At 39.4% G+C, this 26786-nt stretch overlaps 1 protein-coding gene across 3 annotated transcripts in view; it reads right to left on the bottom strand.

Moving 5' to 3' along the window:
• Nucleotides 1-1771: 1771 nt before the first annotated feature.
• Hph (HIF prolyl hydroxylase) overlaps nucleotides 1772-26786 on the bottom strand; it is a 562987-nt gene continuing 537972 nt past the window's right edge. For all 3 annotated transcript variants that reach the window (XM_067759874.1, XM_067759873.1, XM_067759872.1), the window contains one exon: nucleotides 1772-5672. In XM_067759874.1, coding sequence (XP_067615975.1) covers nucleotides 5165-5672 — 508 coding nt within the window. In that variant the 3' untranslated portion in view covers nucleotides 1772-5164. The remainder of the gene's footprint in view (nucleotides 5673-26786) is intronic.

Below are 26786 nucleotides of genomic sequence, written 5' to 3'. Positions count from 1 at the left end.
TTATTATTTTCGCCTACGACCCTTTTAAAAATCGTTTATATAAAAGTGGGTGTGGTCTTTAACCGATCTCGTCCATTTTTTCTAGAAATATATCCTGCTATAGGGAAAATTTGTGTACCCAATTTTATTGCGATCCGTTAATTTTTCTTTGAGCTATGGCTCCCGAAACTTACAAAATTGCTTAGTCATAAAAGGGGCGGTGCCACGCGCATTTTTCTTCAAAGCATTCCCTATGGTGAAGGCAACCTCTCTGCCGAATTTTGTTACGATAGGTTTAACGATTTTTGATTAATAATATTTGTAAAATTGATTTTATCACAAGTGGGCGATGCCACGCCCATTTTAAAAATTGTTTATCAAGAGTCCAATATCAGTCCACACGTCAAATTTCAACATGCTAGGTGTATTATTTACTAAATAATCAGGTTTTTTGTGTTTTCCAAAACGGCGGCCACCGTGGTGCGATGGTAGCGTGCTCCGCCTACCACACCGTATGCCCTGGGTTCACACCCCGGGTAAAGCAACAACAAAATTTTAGAAATAAAGTTTTTCAATTAGAAGAAAATTTTTCTAAGCGGGGTCGCCCCTCGGCAGTGTTTGGCAAGCGCTCCGGGTGTATTTCTGCCATGAAAAGCTCTCAGTGAAAACTCATCTGCCTTGCAGATGCCGTTCGGAGTCGGCATAAAACATGTAGGTCCCGTCCGGCCGATTTGTAGGGAAAATCAATAGGAGCACGACGCAAATTGGAAGAGAAGCTCGCTTAGATCTCTTCGGAGGTTATAGCGCCTTACATTTATTTTTTTTTTTTATATAAATAAAAAGTGGGCTAGGTTTCCGTCCGATTTCGCTCATTTCAATACAAATCTATTCTGGGTCCAGATAAGCTCATGTTGGTACAATTTGGTAAAGATATCTCAATATTTACTCAAGTAATCGTGTTAACGGACGGACGGACGGACATAGCTCAATAAAATTTTTTTTCGATACTAATGATTTTGATATATGACTTCCATATCTATCTCGATTGCTTTATTCCTGTACAACCAACCGTTATCCAATCCAATCCAAGTTAATATACTCTGCGTGCAAAGCACGCTGAGTATAAAAATACTTTTAAATTTGAACGTTTTTAACCATCTGGATATATAATATTTAATATTTTGCGATCAAAATTTTCAAAAAATGCTGACTGGGTATAAAAGCATTATTTCGATATATGAATTAGGGTTTTAAAAGAGGAATCGTATATACGAATAACATCTGATTACTTTCCAAAAGTAGTTGGCCCCAATCACTTAACTATATACCTCCACATTATTTTAGTAAAAAAGTTACCGAAATTTATTAAAAATACTAAATTATATAAGCTAATATATGGGCTGGCGTGATGTACAAAAACCGGAAGTCCCCTTTGGCTTGAATTTTGAAAAGGCATAATTCTTCGAATTGGGTAGTACTATTCGCGTGAAACTTTTTATCATGATATTTATATATTTAAGGTTAATGTTCCAATTTCCCATATGCAAAAACCTTTTCGTTTTTTTTTACCAGACAAAGTATCTGGCGTGACGTTACTGACGTTATGTTACTGAAATTAAATCCATTAAATTTTTTTTGTTGATATACCAATTTTAAAATATTTGTAGAAATTTCAAATTGAAGGGATGTATGAAGATATTCAATTGGGGTTAGCGCTGTGATTTTGTTGTTTTGAAAAAATAAACCAAATTAATATGCACATAACATTTGACGTTTAAAAATAAAACATGCATTTTAAAATGTGTAGTTTTTTATTTAAAAATATTTTAAATAAGCAATAAATACGTTTTAAAAGTTTATTTTATTATTATACAACACTTTTATGTGAAAACGTAGTCTCGGCTGCTTTTATTTGCCTGTCTTCGCTGCTTGATAAATGATGAATTTTATGTATTTATGTATAAACTGAGAGCTACTTCCATCCGAAAAAATATAAATATTTTGAAATTAGCCATGTTCTTTTTTGATTATGTCTACAAGTTTCGTTAAAAAACAGCACACATCGAATATATTGTGAGCGAGTTTGTCACTGATTATAGCATACGATTTTACTTCGCCAACCAGCCAAGCAACGCAAGTGAAAATGGTAACTTGACGGTAGCTAAAATGTGCGCTTTGCACCTCATTTTGACAAGTTAACCTATAATTCTCTGCAAAGTCAATTTGTAGAATTAGATCTTCTGGGCTAATGTTATTCTTTTGCTTTTGAAATAGTTTTGTTGGGAACGTTTAATAAAAAAAGTGGCGTTTAAATAAAGGTAAATTGTGCATCTAGTTCGTACAAAAGATCAGATAAAGAACATTTGGTGTGTGTCAAAGCAACGCGATCTTCAACTTTGCGCCAATGTTTCCATTTAACAGCTTCGTCCATCAATGACCAATATTTTAGGGGCACTAATTCATTACATACATCCTGAACACAATTGTAGCATTCATTCATCATACGTTTTTCAACCTTTTTCTATACTTTGATGCCCTCTCTTTTGCTTTTAAAAGGCTTCTCTCCAGCCTTAGTGGGTCAGTTTTTAGTTTTTCCCTATATCACTTTGAATAATTTTTACCGTTATTCGAAGAATCCATCTGCATAAGACAGGATTGAATTGGAATTCAGAATAAGGCATTACTTATCGAGAAAATTACTTACAACATGGCGTGACGTTACGAAACTTTGCCAACTTTTATTAAAATAAAAAACTATTTGCATCTACAATCGCCAGCTCAGATATACTAAGACTAAATAGCCTCTGTATGGCGTGACGTTATTCTAGAATATCGTTTAAAACTAAATCCAAAATTTACCGTTAATTGAAGCGTCACTGCTCTTTTACATTGATTTTACGCCTAGTTGTTTTATTGCCAAATTCTAGCTATTAGAGTTGAATTGCTGCGTTACTCTTAGAAATTTAAACAGCGAAGAGAAAATGCTCTTGCAAATAAAAAAACTGATCACCACGTGAACATGAAATTTGTGTACCGATAACTCACAATCGCAATTAAGGAAAATTTTGAAAATATTAATTTTATAACATTTAAATATTTATCTTTAATAATTCAGCATTTTTTTTTTAATCATAGTTTAGTTTTTCGGTTAAGGTGGACTATTCTGGGAAGTTCCCATATCTGGATTTCGATTCGACTGTTAATCGATTTAGCCGATCTTTTCTTAACCAACGAAGAATCGATTGTATTTTAAGAATCCTTCGATTTTTCTTAGCCTGCGAAGTTTGAATCATCTTACAGTAACTGTATGTATAATTTCATATTTATTCATAAATTTAGCTTTATTGGCTACTACTATAAAGTAGTTTTTCAATGTAGTTGCAGCTTATTGACAGATAGCTCATAGGAACTGTAAAAAATCTGCAACTTAATTTTGAGCCATAAACTAACCATTCATGAAAAATAAACATGGTTTATAAAGCTTTTTAAAAATACATTTCCATACGAATTTCCAAACAGAAGAGCTTTAAATTATTTTGGATTCGAGAGAAAAGAGAAAGATATAGATATTTTATCATCACCATCAATTGGCGCTTAACAGCCTAGGGGATTGGTGAGACAAGTCACGCCAGCTGACGCCTGTTTTCACATATCCGACACCAAAGGAATCAAGTCGTGGTGGAGATCTCCGCCTCCGTTTGCTTCCTCTGTTTAATTGAAAAAAGGCAGGAATTACAAATTTCTTCGCAAAAAATTGGTACATGTATATTAGACTGGGTCGAAAAAAAAGTTGCTAATGTCCGCCCCTAAATTTAAAGATTATGTTGATAGGGTTTCGGAAAAAAAATGTTGTTTCGTATTACTATGTAACACAATGTGACAAATTCAACTTTTTTCTGGGTATTGGACAAACCCACTTTTTCGTAGAGATTGAGGCTTAAGTAAACAAAGTACTATCTCCGTTTTTCGAACTTAGCCTCCAAAAAATAGATATCGGCTTACGAAGTTTGAAGTTCAGAATTCTACATTTCGAAATTTTATTTTCTTTTGTTAACGCGTTCAGCAAATTGAAAAAGTAAAAATGTGGTCGTGGTGCGCCCTTTTCCCTTATTTGAAGGGCTGAATTCTTTTTTTGAGAAATTTGGTATAACAGCTGTTATACGAGGTGAAAAGTCAGACTCTGACTTTTGAATACAGTATATAGTATATTATTATATAGTGTTTTTATTATAAATATGAAACAACGGATTTGACCCACTTATTTACTTTGACTTCCCCTATTCATGATATTTGGCATATCTTTATTAACTTTTCAATGCAAACTCTAATAATAATTTTTCCTCCAAAAATATCATGAGTTTCAGGTTTAAGTATAATGAGAATCAGGTAAAATAACAGTTGCAATAAATATAACTTCTTTGTTTATTATTTTAGTAATATGGTTTCAAAGCAACATTTTCTTGAATTATTATGTACTTTCGTTTGGTAAGGAAAAAAGGATACATTAGGGGGTACAACTTTGTTAGCTGACCTAATCATATGAAAACGACTTCATAGCTTAAAGGGACATTAAACGGAAATGTGAAGATTCTCAAGGCCAAAATAATGACATATCAATTTTAAAAATCGGACGTCAAATACCCAAGTTACAACGAAAAAACCTTTTCGGCTGTATTTCGAAGGATCAAAAAAAAATAAAAATAAATTTTTCCGAAACCCTCTCAACATAATCTTTAACTTTAGGGGCGGACATTAGCAACTTTTTTTTTTGTATGGGAACCAACCCAGTCCCATGTATATTTAAAAAAAAAATTTGCATATAATTCCACTCCGATGTAAAGAGCAAGTGGAAACCATGTAGCACCCCTTGCTGTTGCCAATTAGCGCCAGTTACAGAAACAAAAAAAAAACTGGAGAGCTTTATTAAACTGTTAAAATCGTTTAATTAATTAAGTACAGATCAACTTTTTTCGACTCGATTTGATAGATTAAATACATTTTTCTTGAAAACCGAGTCGAAAAGATCGATTCTCCAAAAATCGAATCGAATCCAGCTCTACTCCACAGGCAACAGTTCATTGTCGTGTCACACCTTGCGCAAGCTCTGCGGATACGAATATCTTCAACATTCCTAATACGAAAAAACATGCTTTCATTATAAAAACAACAATAATCGATTAATATGTTACGTGCAAATTTCATTTGAATTTGCAATTACATTTATGTTCTTGCTGTTTATATGTGTATTTTCTGCTGATGTTTTTATATTTGTAAATATACCATTGTTTATTATGGGAGTTGAATTTGCATTGGAAATCGCAACCGTCGACGAATTTTTGAGTTCGGGTGTTTCTAGCATTGTAGTTGCTTCAATTTCGTTTAAAGCATCTCCATGAGGGCTTATTTTCATATGTTTTGAATGGTCCTGTATATTAACAGTCATCGTCCCATTCGGTACATTCTCATTTGTAATCTTTATTTCCGGTGTTTCATTGGTATCATTTTCACTATTTTTAATACGATTTAACGCAGTTTCGCGTTCGTTGGCGTCAAAATACCACACAGTGATGGCGTAACGAGTACGATGGGAAGGCTGTACTTCGTGAGGATTGCGTCTATCAGACCAAAAGAAAATTAAACGATCGAATTTTGGTTCAATATCGGCAACAGAATTGCCGTGCTCTGGAAAAATTCTGAAAAAAAAGAAGAAAAACTAGTTGAAAATATTAAATGCGAGAAAAATTAAACAAGGCTTGTTTTGCAAAATAGACCCAAATACCACAAAATTTGACCAAGAAAAAAATACTTATCGTTAGCTTAATTCAAAAAGGCTCGAAACCACTTTTTACAGGTTTTAATATGATATTAAACTCAACCATTTCGTTTTCGGTACTGGTTTCGTTCAGCAGATTTTATTTCGGTTTCGTTCAGGTTTGGGTTTCAGAATAGAAACCTGAACTCATGTTTGTAGAGACAAAATATTTATTTAATAATGTATGTAGGTATGTACCAGACCTGTTAAATATGAATTGCCATTAGTAATCAATCAATTAGATGCCTATTTTAATTGCCAATGATTATTTCAATTGATTTCCGAAAAAAGCAATTACCAATTGATTACCATTAGAAAAAAATGTTTGATTACTTTTGATTACTCTTGATTATTTTTCCGCTATATTGCAAGAAAGATTACCGTTTATAATATTCACTGGACAATTTCTGCCTACACGTACAATGAGGGATGTAACAGCATATCGTGAGCACTTGTCTAGGCATACAGATTCAGCTGCGGTCAAAATCTTAGTAGTGGACATACTTAAAAAGAATGGATTAAAAAGTATCTGTAATCGCTTCAATAAAAAAAAATTATTTTTCTCTCTTATCGTAAAGCAAGTACAACCTTTATTTTATTTTCATGAGATAAATATTTGGGTGGAGCCGTTTGAAGAAGTCCACGCAAGTGGGGAAAGCTTCTGATCGCCATTCTCCTGGGAGTGGTAGGTCGATTATTTTGCATGCGGTTCAAGCATCTCACTACTTCCAGTTGTATGCGGTCAAATGCATTTTGGGTGGCCACTGAACATCCGTTTAGTGGTGAGCTCATGTGAGAAGGCTAGAACCTGGCTAGGCCAGTCTGACATACTCGGTTTAAGGGATAACTGGGGGATATTCATCCGTAGCGTCTGTCCACCACAAGGTGTGGCTGCAGCGGGCGTCTGTCTTAGATCAAGTTCGCAATATAAACGTGTAAATAATATTTTCATCACCTCTGAGCGGGTTGCGCGCTGGGCTTGGGACCCGCCAAACTACACTCCAATGAAAAACACAACAAAGCCTCGGATAAGACGACAACCCTTAACTGATGACGACCATGGAAAACGTTTAAAGGACAAAGATTTGAGGGCATTCACCTGGAATGTCCATTCCCTAAATGTGATTGACGCAGATGCCCGGCTGGTTTATATCTTCGTCAAAGCATAATTCGACATCACCGCCATCCAAGAAATGCGTTGGAAGCAAGTAAAGAAGGACGAAGATTAAAAAATGTGACATCTACCAGGTAGTGATGTTAACGCCTGTGGACGAACGTTTCGCCGCTACCCGAATAAAAGCAAAATTATTCTATATATAATTCATCTGCGCCCATGCACCGACAGAGGAGAAAGACACCTTCTATCAACGTTTAGAACGCACATACAAGCGCTGCTCCCGTCATGATATAAAAGCCGTGCTTGCCGACTTTATCGCTAGGTTGAGCAAAGAAGGTGTTTTTGCTCCTAGAGTCGGAAAGTTCAGCCTACACAATGAAATATACATGAATACAATGAATATACCTCAAGCGATAAGGCCCCCGATCGCAATACACGCAATCAGACGGACCAAGTTGTGATAGACGGACGGCATGCTTCCAGTGTTTTAAATGTGCGCACGATCCGAGGACCTATCTCGTCACAGCCATAATATGTGCTCGCCTCAATGATTTCGCAGCTCGACTCTCACACTTGCTCGCTGAGAGCACAAACCACACCAACGGAATGCAGGAACAGTGGGAGCATATCCCTAAAGCACTAAAGGAAAAAATTGGTTACCGGCGACCACAGAAAAGCAACTGGTATGGTGAAGAAGGCCGCGTTGCAACCGAAAGAAAACACGTTGCCTACAGGGCTACGTTAAAAGCGAGCGCAACAAGAGGAGTGTGCGAACGCTACAGCGAGTTGAAAAGGGAAGCGACACGCCCTTTCAGGAAGAAAAAAGTAGAGGCAGAAAGGCGTGAACGCGAGGAGCTTGAAAATTCGGCGACAGGCTGAAGGCTTTAAGTTTCGGGCGAACTAATGTAAAAACGAAAACGGCCACCTTGTAACCCCGGTTCAGAGAGTACTTAGATTATGAAAGTAAACACTTCTCTGTTCTCTTTAATGGAGACAATAATGTACAGCATAGGCATGATTAACTCGATCCCGAAATCCATGATGAGGGATAAAAAAAAACAAGGCCGCGGGAACTGATGGATTGCCTGCGGAGCTATTCAAATACGGCAGCGAGGAATTGGCAAGGCGCATGCGTTAGCTTCTTTGCAAAATGTGGTCGGACGAGTGCATGCCCGACTACTGGAAACGAAATGTTCTTTGCCCAGTCCACAAGAAAGAGGATCCGGTAAACTGTGCCAACTATGGCGGAATCAGCCTTCTTAAAATCGCGTATAAGGTCCTGTCAAGTGTATTGTGCGAAAGATTGAAGCCCACCGTGATTCGGCTGACTGGACCTTAACAGTGCAGCTTCAGACCTGGTAAATATAACATAGACCAGATTTTCTCAATGCGCCAAAACTTACCGGCGACCACGAAAAACAACTGGTACGGTAAAGAATGCCGCGTGGCAACCGAAGGAAAATACGCTGTCTACAGGGCTACGTTTAATGCGAGCGCAACAAGAGTGTGTGAACGCTACCGCGAGTTGAAAAAGGAAGCGAGACGCCTATTCAGGAAAAAAAGCAGAGGCGTGAATGCGAGGAGCTTGAGCTGCTAGGCACCAGGAATAACACCCGCAAATTTTACCAAAAAATTCGGCGACAGGCTTTAAGTTCAGGGCAAACTCCTGTTAGAACGATTCTTTCCTGAAAAAATGGTTGCCTAAATAAATGGTAAACCTTAATAGAGTTACTCCTACACTTTAAAAGTGTCAACTTTTATAGTGCATGAAAATAACATAAATGGCTACCCCGTATATCAGTTGATTCTCACAAGCGCATTGTCAATAATAATAAAAATTCATTAGCAATTATTTCCTTCATTTCAATTTTTATCGCTAAAAATATGTGAAGTTATGAAAAAAATTGTCACGATCCGCTGGTTTGGCTGGGTTGCACTGGCACACTATCATTTTATGCAGGGTAAAAGTGTAACGCTTTTGCGTAAACGAACGAGTGCGTGCCCGACGATTGGAGTTTAAATGTCCTTTGCACAGTACACAAGAAAGGGGATCCGTTAAACTGAGCCAACTATAGTGGAATCAGCCTTTTTAAAATCGTATGTAAAGTCCTGTAAAGTGTATTGTGGGAAAGATTGAAGACCACCGTGAATCGGCTGATGGGACCTTATCCTGACCAGACCTGGTAAATCTAACATCGGCCAGATTTTCACAATGCTCCAAATCTTAGAAAAAACCCGCGTAAAAAATTGACACAGATCACCTCTCCGTCGCTTTTAAAGCCGCATTCGATAGCACGAAAAGGAGTTACCTATATGCAATTATGTCTTAATTTGGTTTCCAAACAAAACGTATACGCTGTACAAAATGACTTTGAGCAACGCCATCAGCTCAGTCAGAATTGGGAAGGATCTCTCCAAACCGTTCGAAACTAAACGAGGTTTCAAACGGGGTGACTCGTTATTGTGCGATTTCTTTATTTTGATGCTGGAGAAATTTATACTAGCTGCAGAACTTAACCGCTTTGGAACAATATTACATTACGTTGGAAGGACCAGGTGGAAAGCTATTTAGACTCCCTTGGTGGGACCAATTGGCAGAGCGAAGAAGCGGCTGGCGCGCCTTGTTGGACGGCCATAGCCGTTTAAAGGGTTAAGCCCCAATTAAGTATGTAAGTAAAAAAATATTTAAAAAAACTGCAGCAGATTTACCTACCAACAAATTATCGTGCCTATTACGGTATCCGACGAATACATTGCAAGGGCTTTGCGAATCGATTTGCTATAAAAAAATATGTATGAGTAATACTTGGTTGATAATCTGACTTCCAACTAGAACGATACTCTATGTTGTCATCCTTAATTATAATCAGATGAATTTTTTAACATATGTCCATGTAGATTACGTTTAATTTTTTTGGAAGTCGTTATGCTTATGTCGAGATATTGTGCCATTTACATTATTTATTAATTTTGGATATATTTATGTAACATGGTCAGACTTAAGGTTGAATGCATACAGGATCGTTTTAGTTTCTAAATAAAACTTTTTGGCACCAAGCTATGAATCTATTTTTTTTTTTACATATTGCCTTAGCAATTCGCTACATATGTGTATATATACTGTGGCGAATTTTCACATCACTAAGTAAATGCACAACAACAAAAACCTTAAAGCAGGCATCGTGCAGATGTGTGAGAGCGCGATAATCGTTTCTTATTATATTTGCGCATTGAAAAAACTAACAAACGATCTTTGCTTGTTGCTTGCTAATAACATTCGTCAACACAGCGAGCAACGAACACAATCGATGTTACTGCGCCAAATGCTTAGCGACAACTAAATTAAAGAGAATAAGAATACGCATGAATTGAGTGTGCACAATTGTGCCACTATTTGCCGAACGTTTACTGACTGTAGATACGGGTGAATCTCATTCCATCATTCGAGCGGATTTAGTCAGCAAAAAAAAAAAAGACCATTGCTTGGAGCAAGACTACGTATAGCCACGGGAGAGGACACCCAGATAATTGGGGAAGTAGCATGTGAAGCAGCAATTGGGAACGTCACGGTGCTACACAACTTTATAGTGGCAGAGATTGTTGATGAAGTCATAATTGGAGTGGACTTCTTAATCGACCAAGGCGTCAAGATCGATATGTAAAGAAAGACGATGCTATATAAGAACATGGATGTGCCACTTAATTTCGTCTACGAGAGAGGCGTGCTGTTGGAAGAGAGTCAGCAAATACCACCAAAATCCGAAGCAGTTATCTGGGCAAAGGTTGATGGATATCGTGTGACAAACAAATTGTGGGTTGTTGAAGCAGCAAACAAATCAACACCGAATGTACTTGGAGGAAAAACCCTGGCTATGACAAAACAAGATGGACGTATTCCGGTAAGAGTACTCAATGAGTTCAAGTCACCACTCAAACTGACCAAAAGAGCTATATTGGGAGGATGCCAAGGGGCTGATGTAGTTATTAACTGTGAACAGCTCCAAGAACACGTTTCAACTAGTAATACTGATCTTTCAAATGACATCACGGCATGGACGGAGGGGCTAGAGGAAGCCTATCAGAGTAAGGCAAAACAACTGCTCCTGAACTACGCGAAGAAATTTGACCAAGATGGCTCAAAACCAGGCCGCACCAACGTTGTGAAACATCAAATTGCCACTGGAGATGCGAGGCCAATCCGTCAAGCTCCTCGTAGTATTCCACTGGCGAGGCGGGAAGTTATGAGTCAAATCATACAAGAAATGAGCTACAGCGGCGTCATCGAACCATCAGCTAGTCCATGGAGCTCGCCGGTAGTACTTGTAAAGAAGAAGGATGGAAAATTGAGGTTTTGCGTGGACTACCGCAAGTTGAACGACGTTACGAAAAAGGATAGCTACCCATTGCCAAGAATTGACGATACTCTGGACTCGTTATCTGGTACGAAATGGTTTTCCACACTGCACTTGAAAAGCAGCTACTGGCAAGTGGAGGTGAAGGAGGAAAACAAAGAGAAAACAGCCTTCAGTGTCGGTGATGGTCTTTGGCAATTTACGGTGATGCCTTTTGGACTTTGTAATACACCAGCTTTTGAGAGACTCATGGACCAGGTACTGAAAGGACTACATTGGAAAACATGCTTGGTGTACCTGGACGACATCATCGCATTGGGCAAGAACTTTGATGAACATCTTAAGAACTTGAAGGAAGTTTTCTAGAGAATAGCTGGCGCTGGTCTGAAACTAAGTCCCAAAAAATGTTCGCTGTTTAAAAAGGAAGTAAATTATTTGGGTCACAAGGTAACGACAGAGGGCATCTGCACTGCGAATGAAAAGATAGAAACTGTAAACGATTGGCCAACACCACAGAACTTGCAAGAATTAAGAAGTTTCCTTGGGCTGTGCACATATTACTGCCGGTTTGTACCAAATTTTGTCAGCGTAGCACACAGCCTCCACGAGCTTACAAGAAAAAATAAAGCTTTTGAATGGAAGAAGGAGCAAGAAGTGGCTTTCCAAACATTGAAAGAGGGTTTGTGCACTGCCTCTATGTTGGCATATCCGATTCCAGGAGCAAGGTTTATTCTGGATACAGATGCGAGCGGATATGCTATAGGAGGCGTTTTATCACAACTGGTCGATGGACAGGAGCAGGCAGTTGCCTATTACAGCCGATCAATTGGAAAACCAGAGAGGAACTATTGCGTTACAAGGAGAGAGCTGTGAGCATTGGTAGAGTGCATTAAACATTTTCACAAGCAGCTCTACGGACAGCGATTCCGCGTCAGGACAGATCACACAGCGTTGAAATGGCTTCTGCAGTTCCGTAATCCAGAAGGACAATAGGCACGGTGGATTGAGCGACTACAAAGCTATGACTTTTCCATTGAGCATCGGAAAGGTAGTACCCATGGGAATGCCGATGCAATGTCACGATGACCATGTAATTTGGAATGCAAACGCTGTTCGAAGGCCGAGGCTAAAGAAGACATTATAGATGACCGGCTAATGACTATAACATGTACGGATGAATGGGACAAGGAACAACTAAGGAAGTGTCGGCTGGAAGATACAGTTCTGTCACATGTTATGCAAGGGCTCGAACGAAACGAAAGACCAAATAGAGAGGAGATGTCAGCATATCTATGGTCCAAGTGGAGGTCATCTGGGAATCACGAAGACGCTCGAGAATATTAAGAAGAGATTCTATTGGGTTGGTTGCCGTCAGTCGGTCACTGAGTGGATTGCGAACTGCGAGGTTTGCAGCAGAGCAAAAGGGCCCAAAACCCGAAATCAGGGCCAGATGAAGCAATATAACTCAGGTGCGCCATTTGAAAGGATCGCTTTGGATGTCGCAGGTCCTTTTCCTACTAGCAACTGGGGAACAAATATAATTACTGGTGGTTATGGATTTCAGCAAATGGCCAGAGGTATACCCAATCCCAAATCAAGAAGCGGAAGCAGTAGCAGAAGTGTTCATAAACAATTGGGTTGCAAGGTATGGTGTACCAATGGAGTTACATTCTGACCAAGGGAGAAATTTTGAATCAGCGGTGTTTCAAAAAATGTTTAAGAAATTGGGCATTCGAAAAACTCGGACAAATGCATTGCATCCTCAGTCCGATGGTATGGTGGAATGATTCAATAGAACATTGGAGGAGCACTTAAGGAAAGTAGTGGACAAGTTCCATAAAGAGTGGGATACACGCATACCATTATTCTTGATGGCTTACCGATCGGCAGTGCATGAGACAACGGGACAAACCGTCGAAAAAGCAGTTTTTGGCAATGACCTTCGACTGCCAGCTGATTTGGAGTTTGGGATAGATGCCGTTGCGGAGAGAAAAGCCAAAAAATCCACTGGCGTCTAGGAAGAAGAGGTGAGGGAAATCCACGATTTTGTAAGGCAACGAACAAAAATATGAGTGACAAGATGAAAGCCAGGACCGATAAAGCAATTAATTCGGAAGGTTTTCAGGAAGGAGATTTGGTGCTTTTATACAACCCATAACGAAAAAAAGGTTTGTCCCCGAAATTACAGTGCAATTGGGAAGGCCCATACAAAGTTGGAAAACGGATCAACGATGTAGTATACCGCATACAAACCATTGGTAAACCACGAACCAAAATGAAAGTGGTCCATTTGGAAAGGCTGGCAGCATTTAGATCAGGAAATTTGTCTGATCGGGACGATCCGACTTAGGTGGAGGGCAGTGTGGCGAATTTTCACATCGCTAAGTAAATGCACAACAACAACAACCTTAAAGCAAGCTACATAAACAGATTAATCATCATGTATACACATACATACAAGGCAGCAGAGAGATACTCACAAACGCATGTCATCATCGGCCGAAGTAGTACTCACATATACACTTACATTCGAGAGACTATAACCTTCAAATATACAGTTATATATATGCCTGGGTAACCAAGCGTGCAGTTCACGAAGTTACTAGACCTTAGGAGAAATGGATGAACGAGAAAACAGAGAGTATAAAAGCAGCACAAGCTGAGTAGTCAGTAATCAGTTTAATTTATGCACGCTATTGGTTGTGAAGTTAAGTGAAGTACTTTCAAAGTAGTCTAATAAAGACCATTTTTGTATTATTGAATATTGGAGTTATTTATTCAACAGTTTAGCGACTCGAAAGTTAGCAGAAGATTTGGTATAAGTGCAATTTCGCTAAATTCGTTACAATTAGTGTCAGAAGAGGAATTGAAGTGAATTAAGGATCCAGCAACTGAAAAAGGAGTTGGAGAACCGTGGATTGATACAACCGGCAATAAGATCGATCTTCAAACACGGTTACGAGAGGTAATGGAGTCGGAAGGAATTAATGTGGACGATGATGTCTTTCATCCTGATGGGGACGAGACAACCACAAAAATTTAAGAGAAAAACGAAACATCGCTTTGGATGTCGCAGGTCCTTTTCCTACTAGCAACTGGGGAACAAATATAATTACTGGTGGTTATGGATTTCAGCAAATGGCCAGAGGTATACCCAATCCCAAATCAAGAAGCGGAAGCAGTAGCAGAAGTGTTCATAAACAATTGGGTTGCAAGGTATGGTGTACCAATGGAGTTACATTCTGACCAAGGGAGAAATTTTGAATCAGCGGTGTTTCAAAAAATGTTTAAGAAATTGGGCATTCGAAAAACTCGGACAAATGCATTGCATCCTCAGTCCGATGGTATGGTGGAATGATTCAATAGAACATTGGAGGAGCACTTAAGGAAAGTAGTGGACAAGTTCCATAAAGAGTGGGATACACGCATACCATTATTCTTGATGGCTTACCGATCGGCAGTGCATGAGACAACGGGACAAACCGTCGAAAAAGCAGTTTTTGGCAATGACCTTCGACTGCCAGCTGATTTGGAGTTTGGGATAGATGCCGTTGCGGAGAGAAAAGCCAAAAAATCCACTGGCGTCTAGGAAGAAGAGGTGAGGGAAATCCACGATTTTGTAAGGCAACGAACAAAAATATGAGTGACAAGATGAAAGCCAGGACCGATAAAGCAATTAATTCGGAAGGTTTTCAGGAAGGAGATTTGGTGCTGTTATACAACCCATAACGAAAAAAAGGTTTGTCCCCGAAATTACAGTGCAATTGGGAAGGCCCATACAAAGTTGGAAAACGGATCAACGATGTAGTTTACCGCATACAAACCATTGGTAAACCACGAACCAAAATGAAAGTGGTCCATTTGGAAAGGCTGGCAGCATTTAGATCAGGAAATTTGTCTGATCGGGACGATCCGACTTAGGTGGAGGGCAGTGTGGCGAATTTTCACATCGCTAAGTAAATGCACAACAACAACAACCTTAAAGCAAGCTACATAAACAGATTAATCATCATGTATACACATACATACAAGGCAGCAGAGAGATACTCACAAACGCATGTCATCATCGGCCGAAGTAGTACTCACATATACACATACATTCGAGAGACTATAACCTTCAAATATACAGTTATATATATGCCTGGGTAACCAAGCGTGCAGTTCACGAAGTTACTAGACCTTAGGAGAAATGGATGAACGAGAAAACAGAGAGTATAAAAGCAGCACAAGCTGAGTAGTCAGTAATCAGTTTAATTTATGCACGCTATTGGTTGTGAAGTTAAGTGAAGTACTTTCAAAGTAGTCTAATAAAGACCATTTTTGTATTATTGAATATTGGAGTTATTTATTCAACAGTTTAGCGACACGAAAGTTAGCAGAAGATTTGGTATAAGTGCAATTTCGCTAAATTCGTTACAATTAGTGTCAGAAGAGGAATTGAAGTGAATTAAGGATCCAGCAACTGAAAAAGGAGTTGGAGAACCGTGGATTGATACAACCGGCAATAAGATCGATCTTCAAACACGGTTACGAGAGGTAATGGAGTCGGAAGGAATCAATGTGGACGATGATGTCTTTCATCCTGATGGGGACGAGACAACAACAAAAATTTAAGAGAAAAACGAAACATCGCAGACAGTTACGAGCACACACTTTAACATGATATTGGCTGCAATATCAGCGCAAACGTCGACAATGGCATCCCAACTGGAATCACAGGAGACACGTATAACATCCAAGATGGAAACACAACTAGACTCACCGGAGAACCGTATAACATCCAAGATTGAAGCACAAGAAATGCGATTGAAGCACAAGAAATGTCGTCGCAAATATCATCCCAAATGGAATCACAGGAGACACGTATCTCAAAGATGTCATCAGAAATAACATCTAAAATTAAAGCACAAGAAGCACGTATATCAGAAATGTCGGCACAAATTTCAGCACAGGTATCATCGCAGATCTCTGCACAACTAGAAGCGCGTATGGAAGAGAAACTAATGCAGTTTCAGGAAGGGTTCAGTAGCCGACAAGATAAAATGGAGGCTGAAATAGATGCTTTAAAAGATCGTATTCAGGAGTTACAATTGAACCGTCCAATCACTTCACCGTCTACTCTGAAGGTAAAATCCCCAACGTTTGATGGTTCTGTTCCTTTCCAGGTATTTAAGCTCCAATTTGAGAAGACGTCAGCAGCGAACAACTGGAATGCCGAAGATAAAGTTGCTACATTATTCGTGGCTTTAAAGGACCAGCTGCTGAGATTTTGCAGACCATTCCAGAGTACAAACGGAAAAACTATGAAACATTGATGAGCGTTCTAGAGAGGCGATACGGAAGCGAACACAGGAAGCAGATATACCAAATTGAGTTGTAAAACCGTTACCAAAAATCGAATGAGACTTTTCAGGAGTTCGCATCGGATGTCGATAGGCTGGCCCTTTTAGCAAAGGCAGACGCACCCGTGGAATACACCGAGAGGGTAAAAATCCAGAGTTTTATAAATGGCATACGGGACGTCGAAACGAAGCGAGCCACATACGCAAACCCAACACCCACATTCGCAGAAACGGTGTCACATGCATTGACTCAGGAAACTGCCTCCCTATTGAGTAAACCAGCATACAAGGCTCATCGTGTGGAAGTAGTAAGCCCCGAATGGGTAGACACAATTTTGGAAGCATTGAAGGGTACGCAGCAGAAGAATAATGATGCAGTCAAATGCGTTAAGTGTGGAAAGCATAATCTCTATCTCGCAGATTGGATGAAAGTCGAGCAATCTTACAGTCGGAGGACATGTGGATGGGAAGGAACGTTTACTGACTGTAGATACGGGTGCATCTCATTCCATCATTCGATCAGATTTAGTCAACAAGAAGATAAGACCATTGCTTGGAGCAAGACTACGTATAGCCACGGGAGAGGACACCCAGATAATTGGGGCAGTAGCATGTGAAGCAGCAATTGGGAACGTCACGGTACTACACAACTTTATAGTGGCAGAGATTGTTGATGAAATAATAATTGGAGTGGCCTTCTTAATCGACCAAGGCGTCAAGATCGATATGTAAAGAAAGACGATTCTATATAAGAACATGGATGTGCCACTTAATTTCGTCTACGAGAGAGGCTACAGCAGTAAACGAGTGCTGTTGGAAGAGAGTCAGCAAATACCACCAAAATCCGAAGTAGTCATCTGGGCAAAGGTTGATGGATATCGTGTGACAAACAAATTGTGGGTTGTTGAAGCAGCAAACAAATCAACACCGAATGTACTTGGAGGAAAAACCCTGGCTATGACAAAACAAGATGGACGTATTCCGGTAAGAGTACTCAATGAGTTCAAGTCACCACTCAAACTGACCAAAAGAGCTATATTGGGAGGATGCCAAGGGGCTGATGTAGTTATTAACTGTGAACAGCTCCAAGAACACGTTTCAACTAGTAATACTGATCTTTCAAATAACATCACGGCATGGACGGAGGGGCTAGAGGAAGCCTATCAGAGTAAGGCAAAATAACTGCTCCTAAACTACGCGAAGAAATTTGACCAAGATGGCTCAAAACCAGGCCGCATCAACGTTGTGAAACATCAAATTGACACTGGAGATGCGAGGCCAATCCGTCAAGCTCCTCGTAGTATTCCACTGGCGAGGGGGGAAGTTATGAGTCAAATCATACAAGAAATGGGCGACAGCGGCGTCATCGAACCATCAGCTAGTCCATGGAGCTCGCCGGTAGTACTTGTAAAGAAGAAGGATGGAAAATTGAGGTTTTGCGTGGACACTACCGCAAGTTGAACGACGTTACGAAAAAGGATAGCTACCCATTGCCAAGAATTGACGATACTCTGGACTCGCTATCTGGTACGAAATGGTTTTCCACACTGCACTTGAAAAGCGGCTACTGGCAAGTGGAGGTGAAGGACGAAAACAAAGAGCAAACAGCCTTCAGTGTCGGTGATGGTCTTTGGCAATTTACGGTGATGCCTTTTGGACTTTGTAATGCACCAGCTACTTTTGAGAGACTCATGGACCAGGTACTGAAAGGACTACATTGGAAAACATGCTTGGTGTACCTGGACGACATCATCGCATTGGGCAAGAACTTTGAAGAACATCTTAAGAACTTGAAGGAAGTTTTCTAGAGAATAGCTGGCGCTGGTCTGAAACTAAGTCCCAAAAAATGTTCGCTGTTTAAAAAGGAAGTAAATTATTTGGGTCATAAGGTAACGACAGAGGGCATCTGCACTGCGAATGAAAAGATAGAAACTGTAAACGTTTGGCCAAGACCACAGATCTTGCAAGAATTAAGAAGTTTCCTTGGGCTGTGCACATATTACTGCCGGTTTGTACCAAATTTTGTCAGCGTAGCACATAGCCTCCACGAGCTTACAAGAAAAAATAAAGCTTTTGAATGGAAGAAGGAGCAAGAAGTGGCTTTCCAAACATTGAAAGAGCGTTTGTGCACTGCCCCTATGTTGGCATATCCGATTCCAGGAGCAAGGTTTATTCTGGATACAGATGCGAGCGGATAAGCTATAGGAGGCGTTTTATCACAACTGGTCGATGGACAGGAGCAGGCAGTTGCCTATTACAGCCGATCAATTGGAAAACCAGAGAGGAACTATTGCGTTACAAGGAGAGAGCTGTGAGCATAGGTAGAGTGCATTAAACATTTTCACAAGCAGCTCTACGGACAGCGATTCCGCGCCAGGACAGATCACGCAGCGTTGAAATGGCTTCTGCAGTTCCGTAATCCAGAAGGACAATAGGCACGGTGGATTGAGCGACTACAAAGCTATGACTTTCCCATTGAGCATCGGAAAGGTAGTACCCATGGGAATGCCGATGCAATGTCACGATGACCATGTAATTTGGAATGCAAACGCTGCTCGAAGGCCGAGGCTAAAGAAGACATTATAGATGACCGGCTAATGACTATAACATGTACGGATGAATGGGACAAGGAACAACTAAGGAAGTGTCGGCTAGAAGATACAGATCTGTCACATGTTATGCAAGGGCTCGAACGAAACGAAAGACCAAATAGAGAGGAGATGGCAGCAGAGAGTCCCATTGCGAAGTCATATTGGGCAGTGGAACAGTTTAGAGTTGATATCCGGTTGCTTCCATCGAGTATAGGAGAGTGAAGATGGTCAATGTAAGAGGAACCTGATAGTTGTTCCCAGGAAAAGGATTCCGTCAGGAACGAGCTATCTAATGGTCCAAGTGGAGGTCATCTGGGAATCACGAAGACGCTCGAGAATATTAAGAAGACATTCTTTTGGGTTGGTTGCCGTCAGTCGGTCACTGAGTGGATTGCGAACTGCGAGGTTTACAGCAGAGCAAAAGGGCCCAAAACCCGAAATCATGGCCAGATGAAGCAATATAACTCAGGTGCGCCATTTGAAAGGATCGCTTTGGATGTCGCAGATCCATTTCCTACTAGCAACTGGGGAACGAATATGTACTGGTGGTTATGGATTTCAGCAAATGGCCAGAGGTATACCCACTCCCAAATCAAGAAGCGCAAGCAGTAGCAGAAGTGTTCATAAACAATTGGGTTGAAAGGTATGGTGTACCAATGGAGTTACATTCTGACCAAGGGAGAAATTTTGAATCAGCGGTGTTTCAAAAAATGTTTAAGAAATTGGGCATTCGAAAAACTCGGACAAATGCATTGCATCCTCAGTCCGATGGTATGGTGGAATGATTCAATAGAACATTGGAGGAGCACTTAAGGAAAGTAGTGGACAAGTTCCATAAAGAGTGGGATACACGCATACCATTATTCTTGATGGCTTACCGATCGGTAGTGCATGATACAACGGGACAAACCGCCGCAAAACCAGTTTTTGGCAATGACCTTCGACTGCCAGCTGATTTGGAGTTTGGGATAGATGCCGATGCGGAGAGAAATGCCAAGAAATCCACTGGCGTCTAGGAAGAAGAGATGAGGGAAATCCACGATTTTGTAAGGCAACGAACAAAAATATGAGTGACAAGATGAAAGCCAGGACCGATAAAGCAATTAATTCGGAAGGTTTTCAGGAAGGAGATTTGGTGCTGTTATACAACCCACAACGAAAAAAAGGTTTGTCCCCGAAATTACAGTGCAATTGGGAAGGCCCATACAAAGTTGGAAAACGGATCAACGATGTAGTTTACAGCATACAAACCCTTGGTAAACCACGAACCAAAATGAAAGTGGTCCATTTGGAAAGGCTGGCAGCATTTAGATCAGGAAATTTGTCTGATCGGGACGATCCGACTTAGGTGGAGGGCAGTGTGGCGAATTTCACATCGCTAAGTAAATGCACAACAACAATCTTAAAGCAAGCTACATAAACACGTTAATCATCATGTCACACATACATACAAGGCAGCAGAGAGATACTCACAAACGCATGTCATCATCGGCCGAAGTAGTACTCACATATTATGGCTATGCGAGAGACTATAAACTACAAATATACATGTACATTAGGGCGGGTCGATTTAAAAATCGCTCATTGCTCTATGAAAATCGTATTCTAGGGATCAAAATAAAAAACTTTGCCGAAGGAACAATATCTCTAAAACGAATTCTGATGTCCCCCCCTTTGGGTCGAACTTTTGGGTAGGGGCAATTTCAATTCTACCTGTTGTGTCTTGTGGTGGCTTAAAAAAAACAGCACAAGCAATTTTACGATTTGGAATTGTGTCACAGTGATACCTTCATTTTTTAAAACGGTTGAATAAAAAACCCTCACAACTATGTTTACGATATGCAAATGCATCACAGTGATGCCTTGGTTTTAAAAGGGGGTTGTAAAAATGCTAATTTCTAATAATTTTTTTTTATTTCTTTTCTATTACTAAGTTAAATTCATTTTTTTATTTACATATGTTCTGACTAAATCAATTTTTAAAGAGAAAAATAAACTCCTAAAAGAAAAAACATAGGCATTTCAAAGTGGGATTTTTCAAAATTTGCAAGTTCGACCCAAAGGGGGGACATCAGAATTCGTTTTAGAGGTATGGTTCCTTCGGCAAAGTTTCTTATTTTGATCCCTAGAATATTATTTTCACAGAGCGATTTTTTTGCCTCCCCACAAATCGACCCGGCCTAATATACATATACGGCTGCGTATCCAAGCGTGCAGTTCGCCAAGTTACTAGACCTTAGGAGAAACGGATGAATGAGAAAACAGAGAGTATAAAAGCAGCACAAGCTGAGTGTAATCAGTTTGATTTAAGCACGCTATTGGTTGTGAAGTACTTTCAAAGTAGTCTAATAAGGACTATTTTTGCATTATTAAATATTGGAGTTATCTATTCAACATTTTAGCGATTCGAACGTTAGCAGAAGATTTGGAATAAGCGCAATTTCACTAAAATCGTTACAATATCATATTTACCGTACCACTCGCACTACATGTTGCATCTGCCCTGTATGACTAGATAGATAAGCACTTAACATTTACTATAGCATTCCCTAATGTGCTTGTATGTAGAAATTATCTGAATGCAATAAATGATAATATTTCCAACAAAGTGGAAAAATAACCAGAAAAAATGTAAGTAATGAAAATTAATCAGAAAGTACTTTATTATTACTTTTGAGTATTTTTTTATTTTTTGCAACAATAGTAAGAAATCGTGATTGTTTTTTCATTATTTTTTTAATCAATAGGAAAAAAATCATGTAAATGGGTATATATAAATAAAATATAAATGCAAGGCGCGATATACCTCCGAAGAGAATTTTATCCGAGTTTACCTTCCAATCTGCGTCGTGCTCCGTTTCCTACAACTTGGCGAGATGGGACCTACATGTTTTACGCCAACTCCGAACGGCATCCGCAAAGCAGGTAAGTTTTCACTGAGAGGCTTTTCATGGCAGAAATACATATACCCGGAGTGTTTACCAAATCACTGTCGAGGATCGACCCCGCTTAGAAAAACTTCTTTCTTATTGAAAAAACTTGTTCCTAGGATCTTCGGTGTGATAAAAATAAAAAAATGATTGTGTGTCATACACATTTAAAAAAAGCTCCCACTAATTTTAGAAACTTTTACTGGATACTAAAAAGTTTATAATGTAATGCTTCTAATAATTATATCAGCACTCATATTGATATGTTTTATTGATTTACATCATTTAGTTTTCATTAAAGTATTTTTCTATTAAAAGTGGTGGCTTAACGCCGCATAAATTTTGGTGCAATTCTTTCAGGGTTTGAATTGCTTACTGAAAAATAGTAAAATTTAAAAAATTTTGACTTTACCCATGATGCAATTACAAGGTGACTGACGTTGGCAGCTTCTCTTTCTAATCCGCCATCTTGAACTCCCACTCTGAAACTCAATTTGCCTCTTTGCTAAAGTACTTTTTCATTCAGAAGAAAGATTGTAGAAAAAACCATACAAATTAATTTTCCTGGAAAAGTATGCAACGACATCACTTTTTTCTCCAACTCTGTTTTGTGTTGACTTTTCTTTCATTCAAATTGATGACAATTTTCATAAAAATAATTTTGTTTATTTAACAAAATTAGAGAAATTTTAATATTATCCACACAAAATGAAGGTAATTTGTTTAAAATAATAATCATAATGTACATCTAAATTCTTTTATCCTTTCCAGGTACTTTTTTCCTGATTTTTGCCGCTCCGAGTGTGGTCCAAAAGCATTTCTTCCACCCGTCGCAACATGGTCGACGTGGTTGGATCGAAAGACAGGATATGTAATGACTTTGCCAATGTTTCGGGAGTTGGGAAAATTGATTAGGCTTTATTGGGTGATATAGCGTGCTAGAGGCTATACTTTCATTTGGACCAGCTACACTCTTGTTAACCCTTGCCAAAGTCGGCAAACATCACTTTTATATTATGGCAGAGGTGGCGCTCGTATGTGCATTACAATGTGATGTATTGAAATACCCCAGATCCGCCATCAAATCAAAGCTTTTCTAGAGTTAACCATATTTCTATCGCATCCCTTTGTGGATGTTTTGTTTTCTTGTGTGTGTTGTTTTATATGGCAAGTGCTAATTCCAACGCATATCTTGGTGTGCAGGCAATAGTGTTTGATTACACATTGTAAAGCAGTTGTTCATCAGAAAACCTTCAACTTCAAACAAACTAGGACCGAGTGATCCCTCCTGGCTTTAGCCTTAAGCACATCACTATACTGATAGTCAGTATACCCGTAGGCGATTTTATGGTGAATGGCGTTTAGGAAGCTTCATAATTGTGTGCATTTTTTGTTACTTCATCCTTCTGTAATTTTTAGCCCTGCATATTATCTCACCTCTGCGGTGCTGAGAAGTGAATCTCGGATCTGGTTGTAAAATGTGCCCCAAAAAATACAGCAGTCACACGATTCGATGTTCTCGTCAAAACAACAATGCCTGACACGGCAATCTCTCACGTTGTTACTGGAGCCAGCCGCCCGAATAATTTGGTTAATGCCTGGTAACCGCATAATAGGATAGCCGGGTATTATTTGACGTTTGTTTGAACTCTGCAGTAACTCATGTCCGCTCATGAAAAAGCCCTTAAACAATTTTTCAACACCACATTGCTCACATATTTGGTGTGATCATCGGGCATAGGGATTTTCGGATACTCGGGTAATGTCTGGGTAACCGGATTCCCGCTACCTGAATACCCGGGTATTTCATATCAATCACCAGCCCTACCTCTCATCAAAACTATAAGGGCGCACTGGAAATTCAATCGTCAGCACATGCTTAGCCAACTGTGTTAACTGGCTACCGATCCACATTTCTATCGAACCTTTTTCCTCCCCCAGCATCTACATAAAAAACGAGCTCTCCTACTCTTAAAAACGCCCGAGGTAGCGAAAGTAATTTCAGCAGGGTAGCTGCTTTATCTAAACCTAGCTAATTATATCAAATATAATAACAGATAAGTATTATCACTTATTATCTCATAGGCTGCAGCTTTGCGGAGATAGTGTGGTCCTCTTAATTCAGGATTGAAGATCCGCATTCAGAATCCGTATCTATTATGGCAGAAATTTACTCGAAGGGCTTGTAAAGCTATTTTCTAGGACAGTCTCTTTCAAAAAAAAAAAAAATTATCACTCTCGGTATAAAAGGCCAACACCACTACTCTATACCTGCTTTGCTCTGTCTTGACTAGCGTATATTAATATGAGTAATATCTTTTTAAACAATTTAAATAAACACCCAATTTCGTCACCATTTGTGGATTTAGTGCATTGATACAAAAAAGTACTTTATTTAATACTATTTCACAAAACGGCCTCTTCTATTCTTCCCCCTTTCTCTCATTATTCGTATTGTATGGAAGTTTTCAAAATGAGCTGTCACTACATAGACCACCTTGTCGTTATTACATCATGGACTTTACCAGCAATGAGTTTTTTGTCGGTTTGGAATTTTTGTATACAGCTTACATTTGCATTTGAAAAATATTTCAGCAACAGAAAAAAGCAAAGCAAACACATTTTTTTTTTTTTCATTTTACTTCAGATATTACTTGAATGGATGCGAGCTGTCGTCGTCAGCAGAAAAAAGAACATGAATATTTTACTATGCTTTGAAGCTATAAGTATTTTATGATCAACTATTTTTAAGTAAACATTTTTCAGTTTTTTAACAGCCGAAATTTCGAATTACTTGCTGAAAATAAGTAAAAGTAAATTTTTGTTTTACTATTTCAGCAGAAATATTTGATTTTCAAACGGACATACAAATTGACATACAAATTGTACGATGCATTGATCGTAATAGCCCTCATCTACGAGTAGGTATTTCTTGTTTTTATGTTGTTTTAACACCCGACACACATATATACGCATGCTTCTACTGAAAAAAAGACAAATACGTACGTACAAAATCTGCACCTCCACCGGTAGCTTGGTATATATACTGGATTCATTCGGGGCTTTTTCCGGGACCAAAGCATGGCATTTCAATGTAACATGGATGGTCCAAAATTTGTCATCCAATGAGTGGAGAGACTGTCCTTCATTCGGTCCTAGAGCCTAGCACTGCCACATCCATCGAAGAAATACATATTTACAAACGGGCACATATATGTCACATGCAAAACGCGATGTTTTAGGCTAACCCCTAATACTTGTTGTCGACGCGATTTCTTTAAAACATGTATGGCTCCTTTCTGTTCACAACCAAGAGTGATTCACGCCGCGTTTAAGCGCACCCCCGTTCCTTTAGCATCTATTAGCACCAAAGCTGGTCTGATAGCCACACAAAATTCTCGTTTGTTGCTAGTTTTTGTAATGAAATTTGTCATGCTGCTACTTTCGGACACGAGTAAGGTTCCTACAAGAAGTGGCCCTAATCGGTTTATAGCCACGCAGAGTTTTTATATGTATATCAAATATATCCTAATAGAGCTATTGCCTTCAAGTCGGGAGCAATATCTTCAGATATTCCTAATCAAGGAGGAAGTGCTCAAAAAAAAAAAAAATACAATCGGCAGACAACTAAGTCCACTTTCTTTATAAAAATACAAACATATACATATAAGATATCTCTGAAACTTACGAAGAGCTGTAATCTTAAAAATTAGGGGGATATCCTCGTGATTATGACAAATTACGTATTTTACAATTTTGAAAAACTGGCGTGGCAACGGCTTATTGCCCCATGTATACTATTGCACTTATTCTGACGACCCTGACACAATGTCCCTTAAAAAAATTAAAAAAATCAACATAAGGCACGATATACATTCGAGGCGATTTAGGCCGAGCTTCTCTTTCAATCTGCGTTGTTTAAACCCATTCCGCACGGCATCTGTGAGGAAGCAGTATTTTCGCTGAAAAGCTTTTCATAGCAGAAATACACTCTGAGTATTTGCGAGCCCACTGCTAAGGGGCGATGTTGATGTTGATTTTCTAGGTACTATAACCCAGTTCCTTCGGTGTAGTAGGTAATCCTGTTACAAATAAGATTGTATCATACATATATTTAACGGGCGAAGCTCTGGCGACCCTAAATTCCTCATGGAACCATGGCGTGGGCGGAATGGCCTAGAAGATTTAATGTGGTCATATTAATCGTTCCCGATATGATCAGGCTAGTACCTTAATAGTGCTTTGTTACCGGAACGTACCGGATCTATATCCAGCAAAGGACCATCAACTTCGATAGCACTCCCCAAAGCCTTCAGACCAGCTTTGGTGCTAATAGATGAGGAAGGAGCGGAGGTGCGCTTAAACGCGGCGTGAATCGCTCTTGCTTGTGAACAGAAGGGAGCCATACATGTTTTAAAGAAATCCCGTCGACAACAAGTATTAGGGGTTAGCCTAAAACATCGCGTTTTGCATGTGACATATATGTGCCCGTTTTATAAATATCCATTTCTTCGGTAGACGCGGCAGTGCTAGGCTCTAGGACCGAATGAAGGACAGTCTCTCCACAAGGAGCTACTCATTGGATGACACATTTTGAACGATCCGCGAGAAATTGAGCCATGCTACATTGAAATGCCATGCTTTTGTCCCGGAAAAAGCCCCG

Source organism: Eurosta solidaginis, chromosome 1 (assembly GCF_040869045.1).
Source record: "Eurosta solidaginis isolate ZX-2024a chromosome 1, ASM4086904v1, whole genome shotgun sequence".
Taxonomy (NCBI): Eukaryota; Metazoa; Arthropoda; class Insecta; order Diptera; family Tephritidae; genus Eurosta; species Eurosta solidaginis.
This window is presented reverse-complemented; position numbering and strand designations above follow the sequence as displayed.